The sequence below is a fragment of the Setaria viridis genome, chromosome 8 (assembly GCF_005286985.2).
Source record: "Setaria viridis chromosome 8, Setaria_viridis_v4.0, whole genome shotgun sequence".
NCBI classification, from domain to species: Eukaryota; Viridiplantae; Streptophyta; class Magnoliopsida; order Poales; family Poaceae; genus Setaria; species Setaria viridis.
The window spans coordinates 2269185-2289949 of record NC_048270.2 but is presented as its reverse complement, the minus strand read 5'-3'; the positions used below and the strand labels follow the sequence as shown (position 1 = coordinate 2289949).

The 20765-nt window shown below is 43.2% G+C and overlaps 3 protein-coding genes across 3 annotated transcripts; 2 read left to right on the top strand and 1 right to left on the bottom strand.

Annotated features, from left to right (window-relative positions):
- The first annotated feature begins 2549 nt into the window (after positions 1-2549).
- Positions 2550-3089, top strand: LOC140223618 (uncharacterized). Its single transcript, XM_072295656.1, has one exon. The coding sequence runs from the start codon at positions 2550-2552 to the stop codon at positions 3087-3089; it is 540 nt and encodes a 179-aa protein (XP_072151757.1).
- Positions 3090-9634: 6545 nt separating this feature from the next.
- Positions 9635-11029, bottom strand: LOC117833560 (uncharacterized). The gene is made up of 2 exons (XM_034713113.2): positions 10668-11029; positions 9635-10585 (listed from the first exon to the last, which is right to left on the bottom strand). The coding sequence occupies exons 1-2, from the start codon at positions 10945-10947 to the stop codon at positions 9867-9869; spliced, it is 999 nt and encodes a 332-aa protein (XP_034569004.1). The 5' UTR covers positions 10948-11029; the 3' UTR covers positions 9635-9866.
- Positions 11030-15002: 3973 nt separating this feature from the next.
- On the top strand, positions 15003-19133 carry LOC117833559 (IQ domain-containing protein IQM3). Its single transcript, XM_034713112.2, has 9 exons — positions 15003-15348; positions 15674-15788; positions 15911-15976; positions 16279-16367; positions 16581-16668; positions 17163-17309; positions 17440-17532; positions 18089-18190; positions 18283-19133. Exons 1-9 carry the CDS (start codon positions 15134-15136, stop codon positions 18790-18792), a joined length of 1425 nt encoding a protein of 474 aa, XP_034569003.1. The 5' UTR covers positions 15003-15133; the 3' UTR covers positions 18793-19133.
- The last annotated feature ends 1632 nt before the right edge of the window (positions 19134-20765 follow it).

Sequence of the window (20765 nt, the reverse complement as noted above, 5' to 3'; positions counted from 1 at the left end):
TTATTTGAGGAAAAAAATATGAGATACTAGCTCCTCCTTTAGTGATGAAGTTGGAGGATCTGTGGTTTGGCATGTTGGCTACTTGTTCACAACTCTTTGAGGCAATCAATGGAGCCATCTTTTCAGAGTTTGAATGGTTGTAAAGTTGAAGCATGCTCCGACGGTGAGATTTGTTTCGTTCTCTCCATCCAACTTTACAACCATCCAAGAACATCAAATGCAAGAACATGGCCCATCAGAGTTGTCTAACATCTGCGAATCATCCAGAACCCACTCTATTGCACCTTGTTCTTGCTAGTGTGAGATTTGTATTTGCCCTAAGCTGCTGATCATCATAGCCTCATGGGAAGAATAACATGTCTTTTTGTACCTTAAAAGTGATTAGATAGTTGTTTGTTTACCATATAGGCTATATAGATAGCAACATAAGAACACAACTGAAATGTACCCATGTGCCAGACGAGCTACAGTAGGTGGCAAAGTTGGGATTCCAAAAAAATCGTGTTAGTTGGCAAAGAGATTGACTTCAATCTTTAGGTCTTTCTCTGAACCTGACAGTTACTAGAGAGTAGCAACCTCTTTAACAGGTAGCTCGGATAAACAAAGCAATCCGATTGATGTGCTTGTTCCAGGAACACAGGTACAAGTTGTTGCTGGAACATGTGCTGTGTGATCTTCTTTGTGCACAAAGCTCGTTTGCATCACATTGTTTAGATCAAAGTTGGAGAGATTTTATTTACTTTCTCCCTTATTTAGTGAGCCGTGGAGCGTTAATTTTGTGAAATCGAGATACTATCAGATATCTAGATAAGGGACCGCTCACTATACTTTGTATGATCTGTTTTCAATTGTCTGTCCATCAATAATAGAACAGTGGGATCATCAAGACATGGCTTGGTAATGACAGTGGGATGCAATGATGATTTGTTGCAGTGCAAAACATAGACGAATAGCTTCGAGTTGTCACACAGTTACGCTGTCCAGAAATGTTGTTGTCGTCCCCGTGTGGACTTTATGACCGCAAAGACTCAGAAGATACCGCTCACCCCCTTCTCATTTCAGTCCAGGTAGAAGGTCCAGCAAGATACAACAGCTGGGTCACCCACTGCACCAACATTCTGACGAACATAAACCTGATACTTCCACTGATATTGCGATAACGGACATGGCTCGCCAATATTAAACAATATACCTGACATGATCCTAGTTGGTACCCACACACACCATCTTTATGGAGAAAGAAAGAAGACACGGAAGAGAATGAAGGAAAGGGAGAGAAAGAGGAAGCCAAGGAAGAAAAAGGGAGAAGAGCCCCCTAGGCTCTCTAAGGCTGGATCTTCCACTGGTCTGGTTATTTTATTAGCAACGCGTTGGGCCATACTAACTCAAGTCATATCCATAATTGTACTGTAGCTACCAGATTTTGGGCCAACCGGTTTAAATGGGCCTTTTAGTACTACTACCTTATCTTGGACTTTGGGCTCATTAATCCCATAGTGTTAATTTGAGCTCTATACTTTTATGTACCTACGAGTTAGATACTGAAGATTCATGTATACTCTCTCTGTTCTAATATAAGCGCTATAAGCCGGCCCTTGATCATCAGTATCTTATGGCAAGGGCATGCATTGCAGGGCGCCAACCGTTGCAGTCTTCATTGCTAGTGCCTAGTGGCTTCAGAGCAATGCCTATATATGGCTCGGTGGAGATCTGTTGTTTGGATTTGTTTTTTTCTTTTCCACATTGTATTTGAACATAAATATGGATGTTTTAATCTGATTGCTGCCGGTACCAATTCCTGTCGCACTAAAAACTGAATCCCACCGTCTTACTTTTTGTTAATCTTGATATCTGAAGGGGCAAGAATTGAACAACTCCAGTTTTGATGATACCTTATTAATTATTGTAAGCTACACAAACAATTGTATGATTAAGGCAGCCACTGATGTGTACCAGTGAAACTGCAGGACTCTTGTTGAGGAAAAGAGTCTGGAATCTTGTTGGAGGAAGAGAGTATCTTATGGAAAGAAGGAAGTTTGTGTGCTGGGCCAATAAAGTTACCTTACGTGCTTTTAGTGTGAATTTGGTTACCGGATCGATGTGAATCGGAACAGGTTCGACCTACATCGTCCCGTGTTTGGTTCAAAAGGGATGTGGGTTGGGTTTGACCTACATGAGAATATTTCCGCGGGATGCCGGTTCTTTGTTGCTAGTGCGTCTCGCTGTTTGTTTGAAATTTTTGTAGATGAGTTTATTTAGTCTTTTTCACAAATCGGAAAGTAAAATATTCTTTGCAGCGTCCATATATTCTATTCTCCGAACATCGACAAGGAATATTTTTTTTTCTTATCTTCACCATCCACTCTTGTCTGTCTGTTCCTGTGAAATTTCGTGCAGCTTACTTTGTTGATTCTTTGCACACCTTGAACATGAAGTAGTTCTAGCATTAGTTATATAGTGTTCCATGCCAGCTTACCCTTTCAAGTTCCCCACACACACACACCGTAACCACTGGAGCAGGACAAACATAGAGATTAGAGAGTGAAGCAATGGCGGACTTTGTGCTTGGCTTGGCCAAGACGGCAGTAGAGGGTACACTTAACATGGCCAAATCGGCCATTGAGGAGGAGAAACAGTTGCAGAAGAGCGTGAACCAGGGCCTGATTGTTATCTCAGATGAGTTTGAGATCATGCACTCCTTCCTCATCGTCACCACGGAGCGTGCTACAAATGATCGATATGATGAGGACATTGGTGAAGCAGGTCCGCAACATGGCCTTAGATGTCGAGGATTGCATCGATTCTGTCGCCCAACTGGACAACGGGTCATGCTGGCAGCAGTGCCGCTGGTGGCCCTGGATGATGTAGTTGCCACCGTAGACCTGCTCAAGGCTATGGAACACAGGAACCTACGCTACAGCCATATCGGTGACTCGAGCTTTGAGTCGTCAGAGCATATGCATCCACAGGCAGTGGCTAACGCAACAGCACTGGGCAGCCTTCATGCAAGAGACCCAGCTTGTGAGAGCAGCCAAGTGGATCTCATCAAGCTGATCAACAAAGAGGATGGTCCCCTTCAAGTGAAGTGATCTCGGTGTGGGGAACAGGAAGCGATCTTGGGACAGCATTCGTAATCAAGAAGGCCTACTTTGACCCTGAAATTTGTCAATATTTCAGATGCCGTGCTTGGGTGAAGCTGATGCATCTTTCAATCTCAACAAGTTCGATCATCCAGAGCTTGCTGATTCAATTCCACACAAACTACAGACCACAAGGAAGCAATATGGATGTCTTGAGGCTGATAGAGGCGACAGAAAGTGGACTCATCATATTTGATCAAAAAAAATAAGCAATCAGAGGTACCTAGTCATCCTCGAAGACATGCTATTCATGGATGACCGGTAGTGGCAGACCTAGGATTTTACCACAGGGTACGTCGAAAAAAAATCTTATGCAATTCAGTGAAACCATTTACAATTCGGTAAATTCAAAGATTAAGCTAGAAACAATAACAAATCACAATATAAATTGTTCAAAATATAGCATAAAAGAAACTTACACTATTACTTGTCTGCTTTGTTTACCCGCCATTTTTTGAATGACGTGAATATCTTGATTATATCTTCTTCATTCACTTGGAACAAAATATCCCGCTCAATGAATGTGACTAGACAATCGTCCAAAACACTATCACCTAGCTTATTCCTTGACTTTATTTTCACTTTAACCATTGTAAAAAATAACCTTTCAACACTCGTTGTTGCCACTGGTAAAAGCAATATCAATTTGAGAAGCAAGTAAACCATATCATACACTTTGTGCCTCCGTATTTGAACAAGCTTAACTGAAAGATCAACGATGTTGTCTAGACCCTTGAGGCTATCATCTCGTCGCATGTCATCAATATAATTATCAAGTTGCAATTCAAGTTTTAGCAAATCATTGTTGGAGAAGTCCTTAGAATAAAATTCAGCCAATCTACGTACCTTCTGTGCATCAAACGAAGCAAATGAATTGGAAGGACTGAAGGTTGACATACAAGAAAGTAGCTCCATAATGATCTTATCAAACCAATTATCAATCTCTTGACTAATTTGATAAATGACACCAATATATACTTCTCTTCTAAAATGGTCATCATTTGTTTGGTTTCAGGCATGGGCATACCTTGCTGATTTTCCATACGGCACATAATCACCATCCATAGCAGGAACTTCAACATTATGTTTAATGCAAAAAGAAATAACCCTCTCAAGGAAGTGGTCCCAACCATCAGACCTCAATTGTTGCATTTTGTTCTTTGCCACATTAACAAGGGGATCGCATTAAGAATATCTTGATCCCTTCTCTACAAACACTCGGATAACTCAATCTGTGTATCCAAGAATAACATATGTTAAGTGCACAAAGAAAACGAACTCAAAGGTTTCAAATGCTCCAACACAAAATGTATCTTTGTCCAATCATCCTTATGTTAAATATCATCACCAAGATCAATGAGCATATCATGGATTGAGGAATACGTAGTAATGATGTCGCATATAGTTTTGTAATGAGAACCCCATCAAGTTTCACCAGGCCTAGGCAAACTCATCTCTTGATTTAATCACTCTGATTCAAGCTCACCACACTCCAGTGCTTTCTTGATATTCTCAAGCCTAGCATTTCAAAGCATACCATGACGCTTGCAAGAAACTCCAATAATATTCAATAAGATAGATACTTAATCAAAAAAAACTCTTACAGTCAGTATTTCTCTTGGCAACAGCAACAAGAACTAGTTGGAGTTGATGTGCAAAGCAATGAATATAATACGCAGAAGGTGATTCTTGCATGATCAATATTTTTAGCCCTTTAATATCTCCTTTCATATGGCTAGTCCCATCATAACCTTGACTTCTAATTTGAGTCATAGTCAATCCATGACTAACAAGTAAACCCTCAATAGCTTCCTTAAGTGACAAAGAGGTAGTATCATCTACATGAACAACTCCAATAAAGTGTTCACAAGGCCTTCCAAGTTTATCAACATAACGCAAGGAAAGAGCTAGTTGTTCTTTATGTGATATATCACTGGACTCATCAGCTAAAATTGCATAGGGCTCATCACCAAGTTCTTCAATTATTTTCTTTCTAGTTTCCATGCCGCATACAGGTAGGCTACTAGGATACGCCATTCTTAGGGTTAGGTTTAGCCTAGCGCTCAATAGAGGGCAGCGGCCCATCAAGCTATTCATCAAGAGATCATGCAGAGCAGAATCATAGACAACCACAGAAGGGGCAAGATGCTAGCGAAATATGAAAGCTTTATCCAAAAATATGACTTAGATGCAATCTAGTTTGAATGAATCTTCTTAAGTTCAACCAGGAGAGGTTAATAAGCATTAAGCAGAAGTAGTCGATGTTCTCTGCTCAAAAGTTAAACTAACACAAATAAATGGTGATAAGATCACATTCATTCATCCTCCTCTCCCCCTACCTCTCCCTCTTCCTCCTCCTAATCCTACTGCTTCTGGAGTGGCTGGCATGACAAAGTTAGGTTCGGGGAAGTTGGTCCTCGCTCCTCGCTTGGCTAAACGATTGCTCAGGTTCTTTAGGTTGATGATTCGTACTACCTCGATCTTCCCCATTTGGCCCAATCAAGTCACTGAGGGTCATTGTTGGGAACCCGTGGGATGACAAGTCGGCATTGAGTGGATCCATCTCATTGTTGAGGTCCATGCTACCCTGCCTCCTCATCCTCAGCACGTAATCTGACAACTTCCCCCATGAGCGCAAGAGGTTCCACAGGCGAACGGTAAGAGGGTTGCGTACTCATGGCCGCCAAGGCTGGCGTGGGTGAGGAGGTAGATGGATCTCAATCTCATGGCCTCACAGAACACAATGATGATCCTGCTGATGGCTATCTTCAAGTCATCTTCCAAGGCTGGAGTCAATCCTCTCACCTCTCCGATTGTCCCGTTGTTGTGAATGTATACTTGATCTTCAAATCCGACCAGCGTGTTGAAGAGGTCAGCCATAGCCTCGGGCCTGGAAAGTCTTTGCACAGTGCATATTACTAATTCAGCAAATAATATACCAAAACATCAAAAAGCAAGCATGGGGACCAAAACAAATAAATATGGATGGATGAATGAAACTGCGTCCTTACCCTTTGTCGGAGTGAGACAATCCAATGCCCATCTTCACGATATACAAGAATGCTGGAACCTCCTTGTCCTTGACGAGATCGTTGAAGAAGAATCTCCACCCCCCAGTTTTCTTGTAGACTGTCATTAGGCAACACAACCACCACGCAACGCTGAAAGCTGACAAAGTACCAGTCAGTGTCCCGGAAGAAGAGCATCACCTTGCATGTAACATTGTCCACGTCATGCATCAGAACGCCATGGTAGCTAATGCGAGGTGACCTAGTGGCATCCGTGGTAAAAGGGTTAGCAAGTACTGTCACTGGAATACGCTGCTGTCCGAGCAATACAGGTGCCATGGCTTGAGCACGACCCAGACGTGCATCCCTTGAAATGGCTAGCTCAGCAGCAGCATCATGGATGATAAATGGAATCGATGGCACGTGATGCAGCATCACAAGTTCATACAGGTGTAGCATGCTTAGCAATTGGAAAGCCCAAACTTACATTGAGCATCAGAGAGTACATACAGGTGTACATACAAGTAGATTGCTACTACGGACGGACGGACGGACGCTAATGAGCATACCATTGGAGAGTGGGCTTGTGAGGGTTTTGGCAGATGGAGAGAAAAGGAGCCCTTGCATTGGATAGAAGTATTTTTCTGCCAGTGTCACATTTTGATACTTATTAAATAATATGAAGTCTGCATTATGCACATAAGGTATAACTATATATTGATTATTTATAATTTTCAAATTTTGCAACAAACTTTTAGTTTCATACTTATGTAAATTAAATGCTTAATTAAATTTAATATTCCACTGCTAATATATATTTATGGATACCAAATTTACTTTCACCTCAATCATCTCTAAAATAAACACTAGTTCTCTATCATATTTTTGCGAAAATTGTGTAGAGGAAGAAGTTAACACACACACGCATACTCACCCTTATGTGCTCTGTTATATGGTAAGACAATCTAGTACATATATAGTTGTTTTTTTCAAAAGCAAAGTGTAAATAGAGATATTAATACATTCAGGATAGCATGACAATTGCATGAAGATATTAGTGGAACTGACCAAATGAAATGATTTTTAAAATCTATTATGGCGTTAGCTTCAATTCTTATCATTGCACATAGCACAATATCCGCATGCAGGCTATGAGTGCCAACGAACCTGAATACTAGATTGATAGTCTTGGGCGCCACCAGCAGAGGACGGAGCAGATAACTAGATATGAGAGTGCTTTGTGTTGTTAGCTATTAGTACTGAATAGCAGCAAGACCTGAGCACTTTTTATTAGCTACGTTTATTTACTGCTGTGCACTAGACCTGAGCAAATGTGGCTCGGCCCGACCTGGCCCAATGGCTCAGCCCAAGCCCGCCGGGCTAAGCTCGGCCTGTGGCCTTTATAGGGCCGGACGTGGTGTGCATTTTGCCGGCCTGAAAAAATCCGGGCGGTTCAAGCTCAGCCCGATTTTTTTGATTGGGCGGCCCGGCTCGACCCAAGCCCGTTGGGCTAAGCTCAGCCCGTGGTCTTTATAGGGCCGGACGTGGTGTCATTTTGCCAACCCGAAAAAATCCGAGCGGTCCAAGCTTGGCCCATTTATTCTTTTTGATTGGGCGGCCCGGCAGATCTATTCACTCAAAGTCGCAAAGTTAAGAGAAGGATTACAGTGGCCACTCCATGCATGTGTTTGGCAAGGTTGCTGTACGTGATGTAGTTGATCACAATCGCAATATGATCTTTCACTGCCCGAGAGAGAGCTGCCAAATCCTTACCCAAGAGGTCTGTATAATTATTTCTTAATTACCAGTTGTTCGCTGCCTTGATTGTTGCTTCTTGCTTTCCTATTCACTACCTGACGAAGCAATCATACTAGTCCTCCCAATGGTAAAATGTGTTTTTTTTTTGTCTGTCGATGATGCACCAAACTAATAATTTTACGGCGTCTTTTCTGTTGTGCACTTCGTGTTTACAATACTGATTTGTAATGTTCTGTATTGTTTGTTATGCTGGTAACCTCTTGAAATTCACTTCCATTTACCCTAGTATTTATTTAATGGTGCTGCACTGCAGATAGGATCCACATTTGAAGCTGACAGATCCTACCCGTGCCGTTGTATTGGTGGACCCTGTGACATTTGAGGTTGACCTGAAAGTTAAGGGCACTACTCAATCTGAGGATGAAAGCATGAGCTTTCTAGCAGTACCTTACCGCAACTTGACTTCGCTGGAGTTTGAGCTTGGCTCTATTGTTCATTCGGTGGAGGCAACTATATCCTTGCGAGTCAGGCCAGGTTTGTGTTGGAGGTTTGTGTGAAGGCAGGGCGAGGTGAGGAAATTGTGGTGGACAAGAACAAGTCTTGTAAGGCTAAGAAGGGTGGTGCAAGCCATGGCGTTCTTCGCCGCCTTGGCTTCTGCACATTAGATATTATGGTCGCTTGGTCACTTGTTTCGACAATGTGATGTTGCTAATGTATACGTTGGTTCTAGTGATAAACTTAGCTTTGCTTTTGGTCATGTATATTATTGCCATGCTGAATTTATATAGCGACATAGAACATTGCGTTGGCAGCAGTTGTATAATGTGTTATCACCTAGCAATATGAATTCTGTTGTGTTTCATTTTGGTTATTTCATCCTCGGCATGAGTATTATCAACATAGTCTATAGCATCTGACTGGACTGAGGTTGGTGAGTGGGCTTTGGGCAGCAGCCAAGAAGTTGCAGCCCACTCGCCATCTCACCCACTCGTCACCGCCTGATCGCTGCTCAGTGCTCACTGCTGGCCCGTGACCGGCGACCACCCTCCGATTTCAATTCATGCATCTTCACCTAAACTTGCTGTATATATGATTTTGTTACTTCATCAAAATATATATAAAAATAGGATAGGAGGCTCCGATTTACTAGCTTCTTCCTCCTAATCCATTCCTGTTGCAGGTAAGGCCTGCACTGCAGTACAATATCGAGGAGGAGCAATGAAAACTGCAAGTAGATGGATATATTCTTGGGGACCAACCAGCGGGGCTACCTAGAATAATTTCCCCAAGTGGATACATATAAACGGCTAACTACTTGACTGCTTTGGATGATTTGGTTGCATTGGTTGTTTGTGATGCCTCGTTACATTCTTCTCGAACATACTGCAGGATGAATCTAGGAAGGAGCTTCTGGACGCTGATTCTGATGGGAAGTAGGGTGCCCGATCGGAGGTGAGGTTATCTCCTCATTTGGTGGAGACTTGACACGAACGATCCAGCTTCCAATCAATATGATCCGAATCTTACAATCGCAGGACCACTTCTTCTCTATTTATAGACAACTTTGATTTAGCACTTGAAGTTGGGATCTCACTGACCAATGAAAACGACCACTGTTCAAAGATATATTGATCTAAGTAAAATCCAAACCTTAACTTGAGCGACCGCTACTACTGAATACAAAGACTCTAGGTCAGCCAACGGAAAAATTCAATTAAAAAGGATGCATTAAAATATAAGTCACCAATATAATTGACATTATAATTTTCCATGAACACATCAACCAATAGCAAGTTTATTACTGTGAATTTCACGACCATGCAAACATGCATGCATGGTACAACTCCGACAACATCGTAGTTTACCCCGCTCTTGGGCTTGCAGTATATAATAAGTAGAGGTACACCTTCAGTTACTCCTCACACACCACACTGGCACAGGTGATGGCGCCAGCGAGCTCTCACGCCATTGCAACGCCATCACCACGGTGACCAGCTGGTGCGTGATAACGCGCCACGGCGCAGTCGGGCGCGAAGAGGCTGGACGTGGCGAAGTTGCTCTCCCCTCCCATGGTGGGCATGGATGCCTTGACATCGAACCCGTTCACGTAGTCGGAGCGGTAGGTCTGGCCGACCACGCCGTGCACGTCGCCGGTGAGCGTGTCGAACTTGAAGGCCAGGTCGAGGTGCGCGAGGCAGTCGTCGGTGGTGACGCCGTACCGGTGCACCCTCGACTCCTCCTCGGTGATGGGCACGGCGTTGGCCCTTATCTTGAACTTGCCGTCGAGCACGACGAGCACGCCGTTGGCCGCCTTGGTGCGGGTGATCGACAGCATCGGCACGGCGCTGGACGTCCATGTCGCGTCCACCTCCTGCGGGAGGCTCACGGGCACGCCGTCGAGGGCGAGCTCCATGCGGTCGACGTCGTCGTCCCAGGCGGCGGTCTTCCGGGCGCCGACGTAGAGGCGGTGGCCGTCGAAGAGCACGGCGATGGCCTGGATCCAGGTGAAGTCCCGAGACATGCCGTCGGCGCCGCGCTTGCCGATGAAGTGGGCGTTGATGTGGAGGTCCCGGTCGGAGACGACGCAGAAGTCGGCGTCCCTCCGGCCGTGGAAGTAGAAGGCGTTGCCGTCGCCGCCGATGAACCGCGGGTCGCCGCAGGCCCCCGGAACGCTGCACACTGCATATCAGAACAGATGGACAAGATCAATAGATGCGTCGTCGTCAATCAAGATCAAGGGAGATGGAGCTAGCGTGCTTACCGCAGACGGATTTGCAGGAGTTGCAGTCGGCGTAGCACGACTGGGAACACTCGGCGGGGCACTCCATGGGTTTACCATAGCAGTAAGGGTAGAGCTTGCGGTCCTTGCACTTGACCTTCATCGGCTTCGGCTTGGGCTTCTCGTTCCGCGGTGGCTGCGGGTCTTTCGGCCCCTGGGCCTTGGGTGGCCTGGCGGCAGGCGTGGCGGCGTCCACGGCGACGGCGAGCAGGAGGACGACAGCCGCGAGGGCCAAAGGAAGCAATGCCCCCAGCCTAGCCATCTGGACTACAGAAAAGCACACTGCACTGTGGCTGTGGAGCTAGCCGCAGTGGTGCCGAATGTGATGGGATATGGTTTCATGCAAGATTGCTCCAAATTTATAGGCGATGGAAAGGTCGTATATCAGCTAACTTCACGGGGCACTGCGTATAGTTCAAGACGGGATTTTGGCGACGTTCCCAAGTGTACATGATGCCTAGCTTGTATACGCGTCCATGCTTGCACGTACTGAACTTTATACCGGGACACGTACCCGTGGACTACTGCTTTCCAGCTATGTGAAGCTTCCTTCATCCATCGCAGGTTTTCAGGGTCAGCTCGATCGTCAGCTGCTTTAGCTGTACATTATATGTCGTGGTAATATACTGATAATAGTGCACGCGTCACCCGATTAAGCCGGGGGGCTGGAAACCTGTTTCTGTAAGAAAAGAATCTATGCTAACACAGTCTAAGTCATGTGCATGACGGCCTACAAAACGAAGCAATCCCAGTTGCGACGCTACCTCGTACGTACTACTCCCCTTGTCCTAATGGCCTATTCATTTCTCTATGATTGAGGTCAAATAATTGCATGTTTTGCTTTCGAAGAAAAGGTGCAGGGGATCGAGTGGCATTGCATCCTAGTCTTTGCACAAATCGTACATTTCTAAATCTCACAGTCACATTTCTTTTTTTTTTAAGACTCAAGTCACATTTCTGCCTTCTTTTAGCAGAGTCACATTTCTGCTGAACTACGGCCGTGCGTTGTTCACATGTCGGCAGTCGCCATGCGCTGTGCCTGTTGCTCACGCAGAATGGTGCTTTTGGGCCTCATCTGTACTTCCATCCAATTAGTAGTGTCGCTTTGGGCCGTCGTCCATAAGGGAAAAGCCCAACGTTATAAGAAGGCCTTCAAATTCTTTTATTTGACCTGTGAAGTTCATTGTACATTGCTACACTACAGTCTCATATAATGCCACGTGAGATTTTTAATGATGCGGAGGAGAGAGGATGGTGAAAGAGAAAGAGGTTATTGTTTCACGAAATAACCACCTCATAGGTTAGATTTTAGGATTATAAGATGACTACTCAACCATTATTGTACGACTTGTGGTTGCATGCAACTCACAATATTTCTTTCTTTTTCTATGCACAAATTAAGAAAATATAATTACTATAAGATAACTTAAAAAGACATGGTACAGATTGTTTATTAAGTCATCTCAAGATTACGTGTCAATGCATGAGACCCCCTATTAGATAACACTAATGTACTTGCCCTAAATTGGTTATGGCAACATGCGAACTGCACGTGCAACTTTATATCTTCAACACCGTACCGGTGGTTCTCTCCGCCTCCCGAAACCATGAGCATGATTGATATGCCAAAATTTGGGCGTGCTAAAATTTTGGCAAGCTAAAAGATGAGCAAAAGGTTTGCCAATATTTCAATAAAATAAATGAAAGATATTGGCAAATTTTAGAAGCAAACCAAATAATAGTAGCTAAAAGGTTGATTTGCCAAAACTTTGACTTGCTAAAATCAATCAGACTCCACTCTCCACCCGACCACCCTTCCTAACCACTGCCCATGCCCGTAGTCTCGCTCCCGGACCGGTGGTTCTCTCCGCCTCCTGAAACCACGAGCATGATTGATATGCCAAAATTTGGGCGTGCTAAAATTTTGGCAAGCTAAAAGATGAGTAATAAGTTTGCCAATATTTCAATAAAATAAATGAAAGATGTTGGCAAATTTTAGAAGCAAACTAAATAGTAGCTAAAAGATTGATTTGCCAAAACTTTGACTTGCTAAAATCAATCAGACTCCACATCTCCACTCGACCACCCCCACCCTTCCTAACCACTGCCCATGCTCGCAGTCTCGCTCCCGTGCTGATTCTGTCCGCCGGATGGCCTCTACCGCTCGGATGGTGTTGCCACCGTCACCTCGCTTCGTCGTCCCTGGTCCTTGCTCCCTATTTTTAACCTCTCTTTTCTTTTCCTTTTTATCTGGTTTTTTCTTATGATTTTGTGGATCAACCAGTGTATCTTTATGTAGTGGTTACCAAGCAATTGGGTTAATAGAGTAATGAACACAAGGGAAGTAGGGTACTACCGTGCCACGTGCTAGTGCAGGAATGATCTAATTTTGTGATATATCGACCGCTGTATTTCTTAATTGTAGTACGTAGATGGGAAAAATTAATTATTAGATATTGCGATTTTTATACTAGCTCGCTATTTTTGGGTCCTAAGAGCAATAAATATTTTCTAATAACTAATTAATGGGGATATCCCAATATCCATTTCATTGTTACCGGAAGACTTGGGATAGTTACAACTTCTACCGTATTTGATAGTTAAACTTCTCCTTTTTTTAAAAAAAAAAGTTGGGGTGAATTATTGGGTTGTTCTAATAATTATTGGGGAAAAAAGTCTCTCCGAGCACTTTTTTTTACAAACTCTTGCAATATAATAGTTCTGCTGGAGATGCTCTAATAGCCATTTTAATGCATATCTGTATCTATATCGTAGAGATGGGTTATCTCATGGACAGGATACCACGGTCCCTGTCACGTAGATCGATGGATAAAACGCAACTGCAGGACGTCGGAACAGGGATGGAGGCAGTAGGCTCCGCCCTCATGGTCCATTTGTTTCTTTTAAGAGCTAAATATATGTTTTAATATTTTGTCCATCGATTAACTTAGCTGCTCCCTAATCTCCCTATCCTATCCTAACCCGTCCCTGCGTCGGAGGGTCAAACAAAATGCCATCATCTGCATCCGCTAGTCCGGAGAAATCAGAGGAAGACCATGTGAGGTTGCCTGTGCAAAACCGAGATAAGTGAAGGCTGAAGCGAGACGTGATGCGACGGTGTGATGCATGTTTGGCAGACACATGATTGGGTGCAGAACTGTACAAGAATACCAGCTCTGACTTTCTCACCGTTGGCCGTTGGCCGTGACGTGCAGCTGGGCCCTGCCTGCAGCCTGAATGTTAATAATAATATTATGGGTCCGGAACATTATACTATCACAGCTTGGACTGATCGACCTGTTCTCTGGGGAGCAGGTAGCTCTTTATTTCCCTTCCGTATACGCACACGCCCCGGCCGTGATGCGATCTTGGTTCTCGTACGTTGACCTCGGCGTGCGTTCCATCGGCATCGGGTTTGCAGGCTCCATTCTCGAAGGCCTGCGGGGCTTGCGAGTCAACTGTTGGATGGGAAACTGTTGGATGGGATGTTGGATGGGATGTTTAGTATTAAATATAGAATAATTACAAAACTAATTGTATAGATGGAGTCTAATTGGCGAGATGAATCTATTAAATCTAATTAGTCCATGATTTGAAAATGTGGTGATACAATAACCATTTGTTAATTATGAATTAATTAGGCTTAATAGATTCGTCTCGCGAATTAGAAGTTCTGCATTAGTTTTATAACATCTCACGTGACACTGCTATCACGTATCCAATTCCTCCGTCAGCTGAGTTGGTGCAGTGCCTAGTACGGAGTACCTCTGTCAGCTGAGTTGTGTGTGCTATGCTAGCAGCCTAGCACAAGATTCTGCAACGGAGAGCAGAGAGGAGCCACGACAGGCACAAAAAGCACAGAGTGCGCGCGTACGGGGGCGTGCAGCCCGTCGACGACAACGACGGCGACCGGTCCCGATCCGGCGCGGAGGCGCCGGAGAGCGACAGGTGTCGAGGCCGTCACCGCCCACACAGCCGTGTGCCAGCTTCCTCACCGAGTCAGAGTCAGTCTTCCATTAGCACCAGTAGCTAGTAGCTAGTCGTCCTAGCAAGTACGCCTTGGTCATCATGGCGCTGCTGCTAATCACTCCATGACATGTGGGCCAGCCACGCCTCGCGCAGTAATGGCGCCACCCGCCAAGGAACAGAAAGCACAGAGCCGGACAGCCGGTAGGTGGCGCCAACGACTCGTCGTCGTCGTATCCGCAGGTCCGTACCACCCCGGCGAATGAGATACGATACGACCCCCTCCTCTCTCTCTCTCTCTCTCTCTCTCTCTCTCTCTCTCTCTCTCTCTCTCTCTCAATCCTCAAGATTAAACGCATTTAATTATTCCATCGCCTCGCGTGCTAACCCGGATTAAATTCCCCACCTGCTCTGCTCTCGACACTTTGCGAAGGTGCTGACTGCACAAGCAGAACCGTTCTCGCTCCTAAAATCTCAAAGAAATGGAGGTGGAGGCGGCGCCGCCTCCGCTGGGGTTGGATTCTACGGATCCTCCAAGGTTTCAGTCGGACAAACTGGAATCTCCGTCGCCGCCGGTGGAGGGAAGCGCCGGCGGGAGCGGCGAGGATGGCGCCGCGACGAAGCTGCAGAAGGCTTACCGTGGCTACCGGACACGCCGGAAGCTCGCCGACTCCGCCGTCGTCGTCGAGGAGCTCTGGTACTTCTACTCATATCCATCTCTTCTGGGAGACTACCGGCTCCTATTTCGTGCCGTTTGATTTGTTAAAGGAGAGCGGTCCCTTTCTTGAAACAACCTTCATTGCTAGTACAATTTTCCCCCACTGGTTCTTGATGTACTGTTCCATGAAAAGGTGCCTCCTTTCTTAGCGATTTTGGTGTCCCCCAGAGAAATGCCTAGTTTGGTTCTTGTTGATGGTAACGGCTGTTGAAATCGATGGTAACTGATGAGGATTTGTTTGGGGGGAAGCTTTAACTGAAACGAAGGGTTCTTATTTTTATTTCTGTCGGATGAATGGATGAAGGTGGCAGGCGCTGGACTTCGCGCGCCTCAGCCACAGCACCGTCTCCTTCTTCGACGAACCCAAGCCGGAGACAGCCGCCTCGCGCTGGAACCGGGTCAGCCTCAATGCATCCAAGGTGCCCCCAATTGCTACCTGAGAAAACATGCACAAAAGTCCCTCATGTCCTCTGTCTTCTTCACCAGAAAACGTTTTTCTTTTTTTGTTTCCTTTGATGCTCATTTTGCTTGCTTGTAACAGGTGGGTCAGGGTTTATCCAGAGACGGCAAGGCTCTCAAGCTGGCTTTCCAGCACTGGATCGAGGCTGTGAGTACAAATCGTACAAATCCCACTAGAGTACTGTTTGTCAGTTTAGTAGTATTTGCTTTTTTAGATTTTGTTGCTGTGCTCTCATGTGTGCGTGAAGAGGCTACTTTAAGTATCAGTTGACCTAGCAGTTTTAGTCATGTGTGAACATTCTCGGTTTAAAAAAGAAAAAGTCATGTGCGAACATTGATCATAAAAGGTCCACTATTGACGTCATACAAGTGATGCACATCTCCTCTTCTTAGAGTGATACACTAGATGCAATGCCTGTTTATAGCAGTATTCATTTTGTTCTTGTACAGATCGACCCGCGGCATAGATATGGGCACAACCTGCACTTCTACTACGATGTCTGGTGTCAAAGCCAGGCCGGCCAGCCCTTCTTCTACTGGTAAGAACATTGCTGCAATTTGCTTAGTTACATTTGCAGATTCTCTTATTTGAACAAAGTAGTGCACTCTGCATAACAAATGGGAGAGAGATGGACATATTTGACTGTCTGCTCATACCAGATATTTTAGTTAAGGTTGAATCACTGTTTATACTAGGAATTTCAGTTCAGTTTTATTACATGACAATTTAAGTGAGTTGTTGACACATACAGGCTTGATGTTGGAGAAGGAAAGGAGCTAGACCTTCCAGAGTGTCCAAGAGCAAAGCTGAGGAAGCAATGCATTAAGTATCTTGGTCCGGTAAGAAATGTTCCACAATGTCTGCCTATCCTTGTTTAGAACTCATGCCATATAACCTTCCTCAAAGCATCTGTCAGGAGCTGTATGATTGCTCGACTGACTTCACCGGCAGAATTTATGTTGGTCTCTGAAGCCTTTTGCGATTCATCTTTTCTAAGAAATATATATATTACAATCTTTGTACTAGATTATGTTTCTCAAATTGAAACTTATACTATCAAATTGCTTCATATATGAACTGCATTTGGTGCAGCCTCAGGCCTGAATTGTGATTCCAAACATGAATAGATTCAAGCACGAACTGTCCTGCTTCTGTCCGTACTATTATTCACTTAAACCGTGAATCATGACCATTAACAGAAGTGCATTGGCTTTAAAATAGTATACATAGTCAAGCACAGCAAAAGGAATTTCTTTTTAGCAAACTTAACATTTTCTTGGAATGAAACCTCCCAAAGGGTTACAAGCTCTGACAATTATCTAATGTCTTGCAGCAAGAGCGTGAGAACTATGAATACATCATTAATGAGGGAAAGATTATACACAAACAGTCTGGAGAACCACTTGATACAAGCCAAGGTCCTAAAGGGACTAAATGGATTTTTGTTATGAGCACAGCAAAAAGACTGTATGCTGGGAAGGTAACTTTTGTACTCATACGGGTTTTGCACTTGCATTTCTGCTGTAACAATAGTATGTCTTATGTCTCATTTTGTCACATTACGTTTAGCACCGCTAAATCTATTTCTGTATCCTGATTTATCCATCCAGAAAGAGAGAGGTGTATTCCAGCATTCCAGCTTTTTAGCAGGAGGCACTACTATAGCTGCTGGAAGATTTACAGCGGAAAATGGAATTATCAAGGTATTTTTGAGCAACCATACCCTATTAAGTGTTAGCTTTTTATGCATTTTTATCATAGTATTTTGCTTTCTTTGTATTCCTGCCTGGGTTATTGCCTATCCCTTAATCAAGCACCTTTGACCAAAAAGCTCTCTTGGTGTCTTGGAATTGATGAATTCATCGTGCATGGTCCTTCAAATCATTCTTTTCTATTCCATAAGCTACCATTGATAAATGTTTTGAAATACTTTTTGGAGGACAAATACAAAATATAAACTCGTATCCATTCATAAAAAATATTTTCCCTGAAATTTGGAGGAGTATAGTGGGAAAATGTAGTTTCTGAATTTACATCTATCTAGTACACATCGGAGTATCAAGTTGTCAACTTATCTTGATTCAGCCATGACAAGTTAATGGGTTCTTTCATTATTCTATCATCTGGCTAATTTTTCAAGAGCGTGTCATGCATACATTTCATTGTTTTATCATCCTGCTAATATTTTATACTCTGATTATGTCTTGTTCCTGTGCTTTCTTATTGGCTGCTAATTTTTTGTGCTCTGTTCTGGATAAGTCCATCTGGGCCTATAGTGGTCACTACAAACCAAGCGCAGAGAACCTAAGCAATTTCATGAACTTCCTTGAAGAGAATGGAGTTGATCTCAAAGAAGTTGAGGTACACCATTTCAACCATTCACAAGCTAAAATATGCTCCTCTCACCAAATTGCGGATGATTCCATTTAATGTGCTTGGTTTTGGCCACTCAGGTGCGTTCATCCACCAAAGAAGACTACAATGAAGATCCGGTGCCTGATGGTTCACAGAACCTTACTGCTGAATTCATGGGTTCAGTTCCTCCAGAAGTGATTTCCTCTCCAAACATGACAGAAGGCGATGAAGGCGAGAACGCTCCTGCAGAACAAGCCAAACCAACCTACCAAAGAACCTTGTCTGGTGGCCTTCAAAGTCCCAGAGCCACTGGCATCCTGCAGAAGGCGATTCTTGAGAGGATGAAGTCCAAGGGTGAGTCCAAGTCCTATCAGCTTGGCCACAGGCTGTCCCTGAAATGGAGCACTGGGGCTGGTCCAAGAATTGGATGTGTCAAGGACTACCCAATGGAGCTCAGAATGCAGGCTCTGGAAATGGTGGACTTGTCACCAAGGGCATCAACACCATCGGCTTCAAGGAGGCTACCTTCGTGCTTGTCCCCGACAAAAGCAACCTCACCAACATCGCCGCTCGCTACGATGCAGGCCTCCCTGCCTCAGCTAAGTTAGAAAGTTAGAGGAGCTTATGTCAAGCAACTACCATGAAGCCATGTGGTTAAGCTGTCTCTTTACTGTAATTCTGCCTTGTCAATTTTTCTACACTGAAAAGCTCATATCCTTGGTTTGCTCGTGCTGCGATTCACCTGTTCTGTGGTTACAGTCAGATGTACTGCACTGCAAAGTTTTCAAGTGTGCCTAGTTGTGGACTGTAACTATTGCAGAAATAGGTTCTGTGCAGAATCTCTTATATGACAGTATATCACAGCCCGGACAGCTTGAAGCAGATATGACAGTATTTATGTAATCTATGAATGGGCACATCATAAAGGCTAGCCCTACGTTATTCCTCACGAGATGCATTAGAAAAAAAAATCTAAAAATTCTGAAGTCCTAGACTGGCTCTACATTATTCCTCATTCTAGGTCCAAGGCTGCACTTTTCAGTTACTACAATAAAATAAGCAGGCGTTTTAGCCTGCAGCATAGTAGTGCTCAAAATGTTGGTTTTCCTCTATCAAAGAATTATGAGTGTGGTAGTACACATTATTTTTAAAATGAGTGCTTATAGTTAACCTATTAATACATATATGTTACACTGTTCCGTCCAACATGAGAAATTTGTCTAAAGCAGCAATTAACATATTATCAGAGAGTAATAGTATTATCCAAAATACATTCTTAGAGCCACTGGTACGTGATTCATTCAAGAAACTTTTTCCAAGATTGTTAAACTATGCACTGGCGGACCAGGATTTCAATTTAGGCATGGCCAGCCAATACACCAATACATAATTTCATATATGAGTATAATTTGCCATGCAAATTGAAATACCTTTCCAAGAAATATGGTATATACAAGTATAAAATAATCAAAATCACAATACAAATATATTAAAAATTCCTATAATATCTTAAATTCAAAATATAAGTTTGAAACTTGCATAACTAAAAATATAATAGCAACAAATGACAAATTAAGCACTCAAAAGAGAAAATTAAATGGTATATTACAAATCAATGGTTGTCATGTTAAAGAAAACAATCTCAAAAATACAAAGACTTAGTTGTGGTTGTGGCCTTGTAACAGAAGTATGCTATAAGGAATATTGCAAAGTACTAAAACATTGATATTCACTTATCATAACACAAAATGTAATGGTAAACATATGAGTTATCACGTAGCCTTTCAAGATCCGATACATAAGAATTATTGTAAATCATTCAAGTAGACCAATGATCACATAACTGTGGAGAATTGATTGAAAAATTGAAGTCAAAACTAACTGTGAGCAAGGTGCGGGCTATTTGTATTGGGCTAGGCTAAGTACTAATTGAAAAATGGTCAAATCCCATGGTAATCCTGGGCCCACCAGGACTACCAAATGGGTTCCCACTGAAACTATGGTATTATATATATATATATATATATATAGACATATATATATGTATACTTTCTTCAAGTTTGTTTTATTATATATTATTAGTGGTAGAAATCGGTGATTTTGAAGCATATATATATATATATATATATATGTTGGGATACTTTAATTTATTATACTCTTTTCATAAGTAGCATATCTTGGTAATTTACATGTAGATCTAAGGGGTTGTTTTAGTTTATTTTCAATAATGACTGAGTTAGGTAATTTCTATGCAAATGTAGGGGGTCACTTTAGATGATCTTTCTTATTGAAAAAGGTGGATATTTGGTTGTAAATTTATGGAGTCAAATTATATTACCTTTCATAATGGCAGAAGTATGTCGATAATTAAGATTAATATTAGGTGGTTACTTTATTAGATTATTTTTATAATGGTAGAGGTAGATTATTTAGTAGATATAGACGTAGGGGTTTACTCATTATACTCCCTCCGTTTCAAATTGTAGGTCGTTTTTAACTTTTCTAAGTTGGTAAATACTATTATGCACATATACTATATCTAGGTGTATAGCAAAAACTATGCATCTAGAAAATCAAAACG

Coding starts and splice junctions, on each gene's coding strand:
- LOC140223618 (XM_072295656.1), top strand. CDS start 2,550: ATGGCGGACTTTGTGCTTGGCTTGGCCAAGACGGCAGTAGAGGGTACA.
- LOC117833560 (XM_034713113.2), bottom strand. CDS start 10,947: ATGGCTAGGCTGGGGGCATTGCTTCCTTTGGCCCTCGCGGCTGTCGTC. Junction 10,586..10,667: donor CTCCTGCAAATCCGTCTGCG/GTAAGCACGCTA, acceptor TCTGATATGCAG/TGTGCAGCGTTCCGGGGGCC.
- LOC117833559 (XM_034713112.2), top strand. CDS start 15,134: ATGGAGGTGGAGGCGGCGCCGCCTCCGCTGGGGTTGGATTCTACGGAT. Junction 15,789..15,910: donor TCAGCCTCAATGCATCCAAG/GTGCCCCCAATT, acceptor TGCTTGTAACAG/GTGGGTCAGGGTTTATCCAG. Junction 15,977..16,278: donor TCCAGCACTGGATCGAGGCT/GTGAGTACAAAT, acceptor GTTCTTGTACAG/ATCGACCCGCGGCATAGATA.